We start from the raw sequence: 13,645 nt of genomic DNA on the forward strand, positions 1-13,645 counted from the left end.
GCCTCCAGCCCTGTGGACATCCCTCATTGCAGAGAGTGCCCTGTGGTGCCCTGCTCTTCTAGAGTGTATTGTCTAAGACAAAAGGATGAAGATAGAGCATAGAATTGCTCCCTAATGGCTTCTGTTTTTTTCCCTGCTACAAAGGGACATTTGCTGCCAACATGCAGTTGTATGAATTGATCTCAATCTTTACTGTCTTCCGTGTTTTTGATGCTGCCAGAATTGGAGCACTTGGAGAGAGAGAGAACCCGTAGATTAATTCAGTGCTGGCAATTGGTCCAGCTGCAAGTGTGAGGCACCAGCATCTCCAATTCAGATCTCTGGCTTTTTGCTGGGGCACAACCATAAATAACTGGGTCCCTGGGGGGTTCATTGTAAAGCTCTGTCTTCTTCAGCTCTGTAGCTTATAATAAAACTGGGATGCAATTAGGTTATACCACGGAGAACTCCCAAGGTCCTATGACTGCAGCATCCATTCCTACCTCTACTCCTGCCCCCTAGTCCAAGTGAAATAGAAGCAATTCCTTGACCATTTTTTTCTACATCTCCCTTTCTCGTCCAGGTTTGCTGCTGGAGATGCCAAGCTGAGCTGCAGTGAGGATGACAAGGAACATTTTCAATTCAAAGACATTAGGGATGGGTTCAGCTCGACCTTTGAGAAGATCGTTGAGTCTGACCTTATGAAAGGCACGTACTACAGCAGCCTGGACTCTCTGGACGTCCTCTCTCTTACAGATGAGACTGACAGCTGTGTCAGTTTTGAAGCTCCGCTCACCCCATTGATCCAGCAGCGGGTAAAGGAAAGCCCAGAGCTCTTGGAACAGAAACTGGTGGCCCAGCAGAGAGATTCCCTTCCCCACGTGGCTGCTGATAAGCAAGAGCAGGCGGCAGCAAAACCAGCAGAGGGGGATTTTGGGAGCCCTCTCAGGCACTCAATTACCAGCAGCAGGTCAGAGAATGTGCTGAGCCGGTTGTCCTTGAAGAATATCCCAAATGGTTTCCATGTGGAAGGTTCAGAGGAAGATGCCACCAAGATCATTAACTCCATCAGGTAGGGCAGGGTGTGAATTCCTGGGGTAAAAGGGTCTTTGTCTTATGGGGACCCAGCCATGACACAAGGCTCATAGGACATGGAGATGTGTTTTATTTCCCCTTGTGCATGCTCTCATGTGTTGTCATGGCAGAGAGACAAAACACCCGCAGGACAAAAGTTCTTATCTGTAGGCAGAGAACACAGCTGAGGACCAAGGTCTCACGGCACTAGATCAGCCATTCCCCAGCAGATCTGTGTCTGTCTTTCCTGCTCTCAAATACAGGACCCAAGGATGAACATGATCTGCTGGGTCCTGTAGGAGCACTGTGAGCCCAAGAAAAGCCGAGACTCAAGTGTTTTGTGCACACAATTGCTCTGTAGGGCACCAGCATTGATTTGGTTGCTCAAAAGGCTGGCATCCCTACAACGCCGACCAGAAGGATCTACACTACTGGCACCTTTGTATCCATTCAGGACAGCTTTCCATACCATGTGGGGAGTGGAACCTTTAAAAAGGGTTGGGTCTCCTTGCTTTGAATGGGTATGTCCTCATTTCTTAGCAAGGAATAATTTCCTCTTCCATCTTTTTCCCACCAGTTTGAGATTAAAATGTACTATGTGGAATGCCTCAAAATACATCTGACCTGAAATGAAATAGGATTTGCCCAACGTCCAGTTCACAAATATTTTGGGTTTTTTTTGTATGTTTTGGTTAGGATGAGAAGAAATCAAAATGTGGTATTTTCTTTGGGTTTCTTCAAGTCACACTGCTGCTCCTTGAACTGTTTCTTGTTTCTGTGTAGTGATGCCAGCTTGAAGGATGCTCTCTCAGACTCTGACTCTGACATGGGCAGCATGGAGCAGCTTGATCAGGGAAGCACAGACACCTTGGCAAACGGCTGCAGGGCAGACAGTGAGGCTGCAAAGAGGTTGGCCAAGCGCCTCTACAACCTTGAAGGGTTCAAGCGCTGTGATGTAGCACGACAGCTTGGGAAAAAGTAAGTGGTCTTTGATGTAGAGTCAGCCTGGCCAAGCAGTGGACCAAGGCAGCGCTGAGTGTGGCCATGAGGAAGACGTCTGTGGTGGGGAGGGTCTGGGGAGCATCCTGACCCAGTGTGTGCAGGTGGTGTGAGCCCATGAAGAAGACATGATGGGCAGGGGAGATGCAGTCGCAACAGAAGCTGGCGTAGACCAGTGCTCACCATGTTGTCTAAATCCTGGGCTCATGAGTCCTGGCCACCAGCAAGGGCTTCCTTGGTTTCTGCTGTGTCTGTGGCAGAGGGGTGAAGATGTGGTGACAGCTCCATCACAGGCGTCTTTGGCTTCTCACATCACCCTGTTTTGAAGCTGCAGGACAAGTGAAGTTACTCCACTATGTGCTGAGCTTCCAAACAGTGTCTACCCAAAGCTTTGCAGTGTCTGCCTCACAGTGGAAGATTAAACAGTGCTGTTGGAAAGGCAGTGTGAGCCTATAGAAGGTCCTGAAGTGAAACTGGATGTGCAGTACTTAGTATGCTTTTCATTTTGTGGGGAGAAGGAAAATGAAGTACATATGAGCAAGGCTGATCATATTGAGATCATCTCCAAGTTCTTGCCAGCAGTCATTCATCATACTTGCAGTTCTGCTATCTGAGCCATGCAGATACATTAACTTTAACACCATCCATTCTGGCTTTAAAGGCAGTAAGTCTCCAAGCATCCTTCAGAAACTCCACATGTATTTCTCCAGCCCTGGCAAACCACTCAGGGGTGAGTGGGGCCACAATGTCAGCTGAGCACTCCTGCACCCTGACTGCTCCAGCACCCCAGGAGCATCCATCTGGCACGTGGTGTCTGAGAGTATGACTGCAAAAAGACACAGCGCGGGGTGCTGTGCTGAGAGGGTGGGATGGGAGCCAGCCTGGGCTGGAGAGCGGGAGTATTGCAGCAGGACTCGACAGCATCTTCTTCCCTGATGAAAAGGCTGACGACTCCCTCTTTAATTACAGTAATGAATTTAGCAAGTTGGTAGCAGAGGAGTATCTCAGCTTCTTTGACTTCGCTGGCCTGACCCTCGACAAAGCACTCAGGTGAGCTGGGCTCTGTGCACTCCCGTGTATGTCTTAGGCTGGCTGGGGCAGAGCAGGTGGGTTTCTCTGGGCCTCCCGACTCCACAGAGACTGTCCATGGACAGGAGCAGGGACAGGTTAGCATTTAATTTTTGCTTTGGTGTCACATTTGGCACAACAAACTACCACCAAAAGTGGGTTTTGCTCGGAGAGCCCACAACCTGCTTCCCCGTGGTGGAGAGCAGCTTTCCTGGGAATCCTATTCTGTACAAACTCAGAGCAAGTGAGAGCAACTTCTGCCCTTAGGGTGGACAACCCCACCTGAAGCCGCCGAGCCTGGTATGCCCTGCTGCAGCTGGCAAAGTTTCCCTGCACAGCTCAAGGCCAGCCCCATAGCCTGCACCTGCAGGGCCCCTGGGTGTGGGCAATGGAGAGAACAGTGGCTTTCCTAGCTGCTATGAGGACCCCCTTCCTACCTTTCCCCATAGCATGGATGCTTTCCAGCAGGTTGATCCATGACACCTTAAGTATCACTTTCTTTTTGCAGGACATTCTTGAAAGCATTCCCACTGATGGGAGAGACACAGGAGCGGGAGCGTGTGCTGATTCACTTCTCCCGGAGATACTGCCAGTGCAACCCAGAGGAGAGCACCTCCGAAGGTACTGCGTTCCTGGGACTGGCTTTTTACATGGTCTGATAGTAATAGGACAAGGGGGAATGGTTTTAAACTAAAAGGGGGAAAATTCAGGTTAGATATTAGGAAGAAAATTATTTAGAGCTGCCTTGCCAAGGAGTACCCTTGCAATCTTGTCTAGAAATGACCTGGTGGTTGTGAAGTCCTTGCAGCTCTCTAAGACAATTTGGGACATTACTGTGTGCTAATTCAGTAACTCTTCCACTGATGGAGATAGAACTGCTGCAACACCAAAGGCAATTTTGGCCTGTTTGATGGGACAGTGAAAGCAGAGGTGGAAGAAGCTCTGACCCACTGACTGAGGGGGTGGTAGGCTTTTCTTCCATACAGCTGTGTCTTGGACAGACTATTGGTGCTCTCTTACTCTGATACAGCCCAGATCCAGAAGAGTTACATGTCTGTGCTGGGACACAGTTATATTAAAAAGATGATGCAGATGTGACTGAGCCCAGCAGCAGCAAGTGAACAGCAGGTTTTGGGACACCAGCTCCACCTTGGGGCCATGGAGTGCATGATCCACCTGCCCCTGAAAGACAACGAAGCCAAGTGATGTCAGCCCAAAATCTTCCGCAGAGCTCCAGAATGTGCTCTATGGAGGCACTTTGTTCCAAGAATAAAACTGCTTCTGGGGATGCAAGGAGGCGCCTTTCTTAAGAGGTTATTCTTTCTTGAAGGGGAGTGTCTATGACAGCCCCTGTGGTGACTGTGGCCAGTGGAGAGAAATCAGCTTAAAGCAGCAGGGTCTGCTCCATTCTGCAGTGCTTGAAATGGGCATGGGGTACAAGATGGACTCAGCAACAGGTCGGATATCAGGAGAGCCATTGACAAAATTGATTTCAAACCTGTTCACTGGTGGTAATTTAAGGAATAAGTAAAGTTTGAGGGGAAAACAGATGTATTTTTTGGTAACTACCGTATGCAGTTCAAAGAAAGAAGTGTTCCTTAAAGTTCAAAGACATAGCAATGAGCTCTGCTTTTGGAGCGAATGGGCTGCTGAGATAGAGCAAACACGGAAACTAAGTGAGAAGGGGATCAATAATAATAGCTGTCTGACTATTGTGTGTTTCAGATGGGGTTCATACGCTCACCTGTGCCCTGATGCTGCTAAACACAGACCTCCATGGCCATGTAAGTAGCACTTGGAGATGTATCCTTCCTTCTTTCCTTCCCAGTATGGAGGTCTTTTCCTTTGTGCAGTATGTACTGCTGGAAAACCGGGACGATAGATTGGCAGGGAGCACTGTGACCAGCTCCACAGGGTGCTGTGGGTGCCAGGCCCAGCCCTAGGATGTACCTGCTCTTAGTATCGCTGCATGCTCAAGCCGAAGGCACATCTGACATCAGTGTTCCTCCATAGGCACAGGCAATGCAGCTTTCTTCCCAGGACCTACTGCATGCATCCACACTGCCCCAGCAGCTCTCTTGGGAAGGTCTTTTGGCACCGGTCTCTGCAGTGTGGCAAACAGCAGCTCCAATTGTGCTGCTTTTTCTTCTGATGCAGACATGTGAGGCTCCCCTCCTGTGCAAAACTGCTGCAAGGGAGTCATTAGTTTTGTACAGGACCAGAGCTTCCATTCCCAGAACATGAAGTAATTCCCAGATACATTCCCCACTGCAGACAGCCACTGGAAAGCATCACGTCAGACAAAGAGCAGGGCACAGGTCCCACTAGTTGCACCAGGACCCCTGGAGAGCCTGACATGCAGCTGGGAGCACACGGGCTGCACACACCCTGCTTGCTGCTGTGGAAGGCTGCAGGTGCTGCTGTCCTTCCTGCTGTCCAGCCTCCTGGTGCAGACACAGCATGGCTGTGAGCCTCAGCAGGTTGTGCCCAGGGCAAGAGGAGCTGCTCAAGTCTCAGACGACTGAAGCTCCTTCTTTCACCTCTGAGAACTTAGGCATGGAGACACGGATATCCCAGGTCCTCTTTGCAGCTAGAAGGGGTGTGGGAGAGGCTTGTTACTGCAGACTGCACACGTGACACCCATGCTAGTTTTAGTCCCTTTTTCTGCCCCACAAACTCATGATTTCCAAGTTGTATTATCAGAGTCCTCTTCTGCCTCCAGCTGGTAACAATTCGTTGTGCAGCTGCAGAGATTTGCCTGGATTTTTTCTTCATTAGGCTTTTAATAAGGCAGCAGTAGGACATAACATCAATGTATTGGAAACTGGTTTATAAGCACCTTTAAAGGGATCCTCTGACTCCCTCCTGGGAAGCGCTGGTCACCTGTGATGGCACAGATACAAAGGCACCACCAGTGTCTAATGGTGACAACACCTCTGGTGTGCTGGTGAAGCATTAGTTTTTCATTGATAGTAGGTTTGGTAAGAAATGATCTCATGCTAATTAAGCCCAGAGAAATACAACTTCCTTTTGACCGGATGTAGAAATGCCTGAGCTTTTCTTTGAAAAATCCTCTCTTTATTTTTTCTGTGTAACATTAATTTCTTCTTCTCCTTCTCCTCTCTCTTTTTTCCCCCCTCTTCCTTCTGCTCCTGGAACCTCTCTTTCTGCTCTTTAACCCTTTACCAGGTGGTAAGTGCAGTCATTCTGGTGTTTTGCTGCATAGCACTGGCGTTTGGCTCGTTTTTTTTCTGTGTTTAAAAAGAAATAGGCATTTTGTTTGTCTGGATTCCTAAGTCATTGTGCAGTGTCCTTCACTCCTTGGCAACCCATCAGCCGGTGATGTGAGTCACAAGAAATTCTCCTTGTGCAAAGAAGCCTCCCCAGACTGCAGGGTACCTGGGGCTGCGTGACTCCGTCTTTCACCCCTTGTTTTGTTGAAGATGCTGTCATGATATTGTATATCACTTATTATTTTATTTCCCGTTGTCACATTGTGTGTTTCAGTGTTTTCCTCTGCATTGCCAAGTGTGGGAATTCCTCGGGTTAGGAAGGGGGGGTTGATGTATTTTGGTAAAGGGTTGATTGCCTACAGTAGTGTTTCCACAATGGGCTGCTTCTCCGTTCCAGCAGCAGCCATCACACCCTGAGCCTGAGCCTCAAAGTCATGAGTCTGGCTTTAAAACATGAGATTTGCACATGGCTATACTGGAGTTCTGATCTAGTCCTGCTCCAATGTAGAACAGCCAGATGTTACTGTTGTTCAACTCCTTAGAGTCATGCATAGAGCCTCCAGCTCAAATGTTTTAACACCTTATGAGGGAGGGCTGTAAGGAGCAGTCCAGACAGCCACCCTCCATGGCCTCTGCCCTCAGCAAGCTGCTTCTCCTCCTGAAGCTTTTCCCATTGTGCACTCTGTGTTCCCTCATCCATATGTATCTGCTCAGCCTACTGATGCCATGACTTTTCAAGAGCCAAATAACACCCAGCTACAGCCCAGTGCCTTCCAAAGGTTGGTCGAGCCAAACTGGACACTGCAGTTGTCTTGGATGAGTCAGCCATGGCACAGAAGAGACAAGATCCCAGCTGCAAACAGAGGAATGGAACTGAGTTGAAACAGTGGACCATAGAATCAGCCCTGTGTATCCACTATCAGACCAACTGCATTCTTCCCAATTCATTCTTACACACTCTTAACCGCTGTAGTGTGTGTTGCTTTCTCTGCATCTGTCCATTCCCATCCACTGCACCAATCCACCTTCACCATCCATTCCCTTACCCATCCTACCCATTCCCCTAACTTTCTATCACTTCTCATCTATTTTAGCCACTGTTCACTCATTCTTCCTCCATCTAAGCACACCACAGTGCCAACTGATCATCTCACAGCAATTTCTTGTGCTTTGTTGCATGGCCTGGAGCAAGCTGAGATGGGATGAAAATCTGTTCTGCCATGAGGACATATCAAAAATAGTGCCTACACCACGAAGCAGCTTTGCCTGCGTGTTCTTTAGCTGATATGTGACCAGAGTATCAAAACAAAGCAAAATGCCCCCATTTATTTGGCTGTCCAGAAATGAAAAATGCATCCCCTACCCAAGGCACATAGAACATCAGAACACTGATGTTTGAAGTGTGCAGCTGCTTACCCTGGAGGATTATGTAAACACACAGTGGTGGTGCTGGTGGATTAGGCAGATCTTGAATGGCCTATTGCATAGGAAGGCAACCTGCTCTGCCCTCATGGTATCCCCTTCTGGAACTGTTGCTGGGATTCCCCATACTTGCTGAATACAACTGCAGTGTGTGAAAGCTCAGGCAGTTCCTGGTGCTGTCCATTATGAGGCACTTGTGATCACAGTACAGTTTCTTTGCAAGTATTGATCAACTGAAGCCAAAAAGTGTGGGCCCTGGAGCACATTTCTGTTTTCTCCGCTCTGCTGGGTTTGACTTGGAAGCACTTGCAGGGCAATGGATTTGAGTAGCTGGCTCCTGCCCATGTCTCAGAGCAGCAGGCTGATGTTCTAAGAGATTGCTGATTTGTGGTTGTATTGTGTCTGAACCACAGCAACCTGTGTGCAATCCCTCTGACAGCAGCCTGGGTCCTGCCCCTGGCTCTGCAGTGCTTTGGCAGCCTCGTCCAACAAGCTGATTCACAGCACTAGGATCCTTGTTGGAGCTTTCTCGTCACCTCTTCTGCTTGTCAGAGGATGGGTATGATTTCATCTTCCCCAGTTGCTCAGCAATTAGCTGTTTTTTCACAGCACTGCTGCTATCTCAGTTTGAGCTCTGAGATCTCATGCAAGAAAAAAGAGCCAGGTTTGGTACTTCAGGGTCTCAGGCAAAATCCCTTCCTCACTTCCAGCCTTCCTCCATCAGTCAGGTTCATTGCTGTGACTTTTATGTGCTCTCTTACCCTGTAGTTCCCTACCCAGCGAGTACACAAACCTCCCCTGCTGAAGAAATGCAACATGTCTGCAGTCTTCCCTGCAGGTTCCTGTGTCTGGATCCCCCATGGAGCTCTGGATGCCAGGAGCTGCCAGCTGTGGGGTCCAGCTCTGGGCACCAGCCTGTGAGATGGCTGAGCCTCATGCTGCACCACGCTGTACTGCCTGCAGTCCACAGGCACTGCAGATTCATTACGGTGCTTTATGCCTCTTTTCCCTGAACTTATCTGGAACTGGCACCAACAGAAGGCATAATTAATTACTTTCAAGCCCTATATGCTAGAAACACCTGACCGAAGCCAGAGATGAGATGAGATCACTTAGTTTGGAGCAAGAGCTGGAGTTGTTTTCAGGTGTTTTATCTCCATCGTTATAAAAGGAAATTTGAAATGTTTGAATGTTGGCGTGAGGAAAGAAATCAAAGAGCCCAATAGAAAGTCAGAGCAGAAGAGCCCCTTCCAGCCTTGAGCTGCTACTTGTACAATATTTCTTTAAAAACCAGTCTCGCTGAAGTCAAAACTTTCCAGAAGTTTAATTCACTGCTTTTTACCTTGCAGAACATTGGCAAGAAGATGTCGTGTCAACAGTTCATAACAAACCTGGATGGGCTCAACGATGGGAAGGACTTTGCAAAGGATTTGCTGAAGGTAATGAGACGCACATTAGACAGAGGGATGGTGATATTATTAGTGCAGTGCCACCTTGTCCTACTATGACAACCAGCATTTTCCATCATGCGTTTATTTCATTAGAAGAATTGTAACCTAAATGGACGCCTTCTGCTAACTTGCAGGGAGCCATCAGAGCCCTGTTCCCTGTTGGTGTTTTATCCAGATTACCCAGGGATTTATCTGCTCTCAGAGTATCCCAGGGGTCCCTTTTCACCGTGGTAGTTCTGTGATGCACCAGCCAACATATAGAACAAAACACTCCCCAGAAATATAACCATCTGGCATAGATACTTTTCTCTGCCTTCCATTCCATGTAATTAAATGTACTGCTCCAGTGCAACCAGCTGAGTACCAAAGAAGATTGCTCAGACACTGTAAAGTTTGTTTGTTTGCTTGTTTTTATGTGGTTTAACACCACCACCACTGTCTGCAGGTGTCTTTCAGAGAACACAGCTAAGGGTATAGAGGAGGTGATCTCCACAACCCACACATGTCTTCCATGAGAGACACAGCTAATACCATGTTCTTATTGCAGACACTGTATAACTCCATCAAGAATGAGAAGCTGGAGTGGGCCATGTAAGTATATGTTAAGTATTTGAGAGAGTATTTTTCAATGTAGCTGGCAGGTCTTAAATCCAGTTTTCAGCTCTAGAAGTTTCCAGAACATTTCCTGCCAAGCCCTTAGGCACTGATGTCCCTCATCTAGGCAGGCTGGGTTTGTTTTGACACAAGAGCAGACATGGAGGTTGGTGGCAGACTGTGGGTGCAGAGTCCACAGGCACAGAGGAAACAAAGGGAATGTCCCCTTTATTTACTGCTACACCCATAAAGTGCCAGGCTCTCTCCAGGTTCTTCAGAGCATGATCTTTGCTCAAGGAGCTCAGGAACTGGGGTTATTTTGATCGCTGAAGCCCCCCTGATTTTCTACAACCTTCCTTCTATACTTGCAGAATTGCTTGGGCTTGAAGGGACCTCAGGAGATCTGCAGTCCAGCATCCTCTCAAAGTGGGATCAGTGCTGAATTCAGAACAGGATGCTCAGGGCTTTGTCCAGATGGATCTTGAAAACCTGCAGCAATAGTGAATGCACAGCATCCCCTGGGTCCATGAAACAATGCTTAATTATCCCAAGAGGGACTTTTTTTCTTATCCAGCTGAAATCTCTTGTCACTTGTCCTCCTGCCATGTACCGTAGTGAAGAGCCTGGCTCTGTCTACTCAGTAACCCCCTCAGATACTGGAAGCTTCTGATCAGGTCCCCCAACGCCATCTCTTCTCTAGCAAGTCCACTTCCCATAGTCAGTTCTCAAGAGCAAGTACTCCTCCCTCTGGGCATCTTGGTGGCCTGTGCTAAACTCTCCAGTCTGCTGATGTCTTCCCTGTATTTGGGGCCCAGCATTGGTTGCTGTATCTAGACATGATGTAATAAGGAGAGGGCAGCGGTCACCTCTCAGTCTCCACCCTGTGCTACTGTTCATACAGCACACAATGCTCTTGGCTTCTGGTCCTTCCAGGCCATACTGCTGGCTCGTGTTCATCTGCTGTTTGCCAGGAACCCCGGGGCCTTTTCTGCAGAGCTGCTCCCCGGTCAGTCAGTTCCAGTCTGTCCTGCAGGACCGCTGCAGTGCAGCACTTTGCATCAGTCTGTGCTGCCTTTACTGAGGTTCCCATCCCTCCGACTGGTGCCCCTGCTCTCCTGAGCATCAGCTGCACAGTCTGCTTTTATGTCCTCTTTAAGCTTGATGAGACACACTGTCTCCTCCAAATCATTAGTAAAGATATTAAGTGAAATAGATCTGTTCCCCTTCAGCTCTACACAGACAACACTCACCTCCTGTAGCCCTGGGAGGTGACAGGTCTGGGAGCAGCTCCCTTGGCAGCCTCCAGGGCAGCGTCCTGCACAGCTCCTTCCCGTTGTGTGCCCGCAGCACGGCCAGGATCCCAGCACAGAGCTGCAGCGTGCTCCCCAGCCCCCAGCAGGACCACTGCCTGAGGAGGCAGGGCTGCCTTGTTTCCGCAGCACTGTGGGGCTGAACGGGACCTTCTGGGCCATTTCATCCATTGCCTGATGCAAGAAGTGCCCGGAGGCAGCTCGTTTCTCCCTCCCTCTGCAGCTGCCTGGCCGCGGCTCCATAGTGCCCAGGTAGCACTGACGTCATTTTGACAACAATCTTAGGGCGAATCTCCGAGCAAAGCCCCGGTTCCAGCCCCGCAGCGGCGATGGGAGCCCGCTGGGTGGGCGGCCGCGGTCAGCAGAGGGAGCCCTGCCGCTCCGCCCGTGAGCCGCCGTGTTCCCTGGCTCCAGGTGCCGGCCCCTCTCCTCCCCCCCCACTTTGTGGCCGTCCGGGCGGTGAAATGCTCGTGCCCACCGCGCCCAGCTGGGTGCTTCAGGTGCTCGTGTCCCACGTAGTGAGTTATAGAGTCACAGAGTGGCTTGGGATGGAAGGGACCCCAAGCATCAAGTTCCAGCCCCCGCCTCCGGCAGGGCCACCAACCTCCAGATCTGGTGTTAGACCAGGCTGCCCAGGGCTCCATCCAGCCTGGCCTTGAACACAGCCAGGGATGGGGCATCCACAGCTCCTCTGTGCAGCCTGTGCCAGCACCTCCCCACTCTGTGTGAAGAACTTCCCCCAACATCCAACCTAAACCTTTCCTCCTTGAGCTTAAAACCTTTCTTATCCAGGCTGAACAAGCCCAGCTCCCTCAGCCTGCCTTTGTAGGTGAGGTGCTGCAGCCCTCTGAGCATCTTTGTGGTCCCTCCCCTGGACCCTGTCCAACAGCTTTCCTGTATTGGGGGCTCCAGACCTGGACGCAGCAGTGCACATGGGGGGAGGAGGGGTGTCTCACGAGGGCGGAGCAGAGAGGGACAGTCACCTCCCCGTGCCTGCTGGCCGCCCCTCTGCTGATGGAGAGTGAGATACTGTTGTGCAAGAGCACACTGCTGGCTCACGTTCAGCTTTTCATCCACCAGGATCCCCAGGTCCTTCTTGCTTTTATTTGAGGTTTGATCCCAACCCAATCTAACTTGGTTTAATCCAGTCAGGACATTCAGATGCCAACATCTGTGTCACAAAGTGAAACACCCTGTTTGCCGTCCTACTTAATGTCCAGGAACACTGGGGAAATACCCCTTCCCATACAGGCTCCAGTTTCTATGTGCCACTTTAGGTTTCACTTCAAATAGGAAGAAACGGGCTTGTAGGAATCACTGAGCATTTCCCTGGGCTGCCCAACCCTGTCTGTCCTGAGTCCAGGAGCAGCAGATGTGTGAGAAGTTTTTTATGGAAATCACCAGCATTTCTTGCACTCACCTGGCCACAAATGGACAGGGAGTGCTCAGCAGTGCTGTGTCTGCAGACTCCTGGTGTTCAGACAGACCTTTAGTGTTTTCAGTAACCTAACAGTGGGACCCCTGGGACAGTCGCCTGCCACCCACACTCCTCCCAGCTCTATGTAGATCATCACCGTTGGCACACTTGCTGTGTTACGATCCCTGGGCCTCCTTTCCTTTTCTTTTTTTGACTAGTCTCGTAATAAATGAACACCCTGTAAGATCAAAGCAAATAGGGCACACTGTGACCCAATCCATGTGTCCTCCACTCAATCTCTTCTTTGAATTTGTTTCCAAGTGATGAGGACGAGTTGAGGAAATCACTCTCGGAGCTGGTAGACGACAAATTTGGAGCCAGTGCAAAGAAAGTGACAAGGATTGTTGACAGCAGCAACCCCTTCCTGGACATCCCCCAAGCGCTGAATGCAGTCACCTACAAGCACGGTGTCCTCACGCGCAAAACCCATGCAGACATGGATGGGAAGAGAAGTACGTGTTAATGGGACAGGAGATGTGCCCCAGGCAGTAACAAAGCCTTGCCCCTGCCTTCTCCCTGGCTCTCACACTGGAGTGGCATTTTCTCACTATATCCCAGGGAACACAAAAGAGACCCCCAGATCCATGAGCACCAGTGCACAGGGAAAGGAGGGTGTTTTGAAGCATTGTTGAACACTAGCAGTGCCTGTCCCACACAGATAGACCTGGTCTTCCATCCTGTTCATGGGCATAACCCCAAACTACCCGCTCTGAGCAATAGGCAAGGCTAGTTCACAAGATCTGTCCCCCAAGGCTGACTCTGGGGACAGTCTGGACTTCAAAGCTTTGATCTTGTCTATATGCTGCCACGTGCAGGCTGCTGAGCAACAAGTTGCTTCATAGCTCTGCTGTCAGTATACTGTATTGCAGGAAAGGTAAATGGGATTATATTTGGGAACTGTTAATGAGCAGCGATTAATGAAATGAAAGCTTGGATGACCACTTTGCTGATATAGATGGCTCAGTCATTGCAGCCAATTGAAAGTCTTCAGTAGAGAAGATTACCACCAAAGGCCTTCCTCGTTTCCAGCACTTTCTT

At 49.6% G+C, this 13,645-nt stretch overlaps 1 protein-coding gene across 4 annotated transcripts in view; it reads left to right on the forward strand.

The window, feature by feature from the left end:
- Nucleotides 1–13,645, forward strand: part of PSD2 (pleckstrin and Sec7 domain containing 2) — a 49,759-nt gene that overhangs the window by 25,082 nt on the left and 11,032 nt on the right. For 3 of the 4 annotated variants that reach the window (XM_085519366.1, XM_085519365.1, XM_085519367.1), the window contains 8 exons: nucleotides 563–1,051; nucleotides 1,837–2,031; nucleotides 3,022–3,102; nucleotides 3,629–3,741; nucleotides 4,846–4,904; nucleotides 9,125–9,214; nucleotides 9,774–9,817; nucleotides 12,869–13,059. In XM_085519366.1, coding sequence (XP_085375492.1) covers nucleotides 563–1,051; nucleotides 1,837–2,031; nucleotides 3,022–3,102; nucleotides 3,629–3,741; nucleotides 4,846–4,904; nucleotides 9,125–9,214; nucleotides 9,774–9,817; nucleotides 12,869–13,059 — 1,262 coding nt within the window. Of the gene's footprint in view, nucleotides 1–562; nucleotides 1,052–1,836; nucleotides 2,032–3,021; nucleotides 3,103–3,628; nucleotides 3,742–4,845; nucleotides 4,907–9,123; nucleotides 9,215–9,773; nucleotides 9,818–12,868; nucleotides 13,060–13,645 lie in introns of all 4 variants that reach the window. The other variant, XM_085519368.1, reaches the window with a different exon arrangement.

Source organism: Coturnix japonica, chromosome 18 (genome assembly GCF_054131305.1).
Source record: "Coturnix japonica strain WE chromosome 18, WE-NBRP24, whole genome shotgun sequence".
Taxonomy (NCBI): domain Eukaryota; kingdom Metazoa; phylum Chordata; class Aves; order Galliformes; family Phasianidae; genus Coturnix; species Coturnix japonica.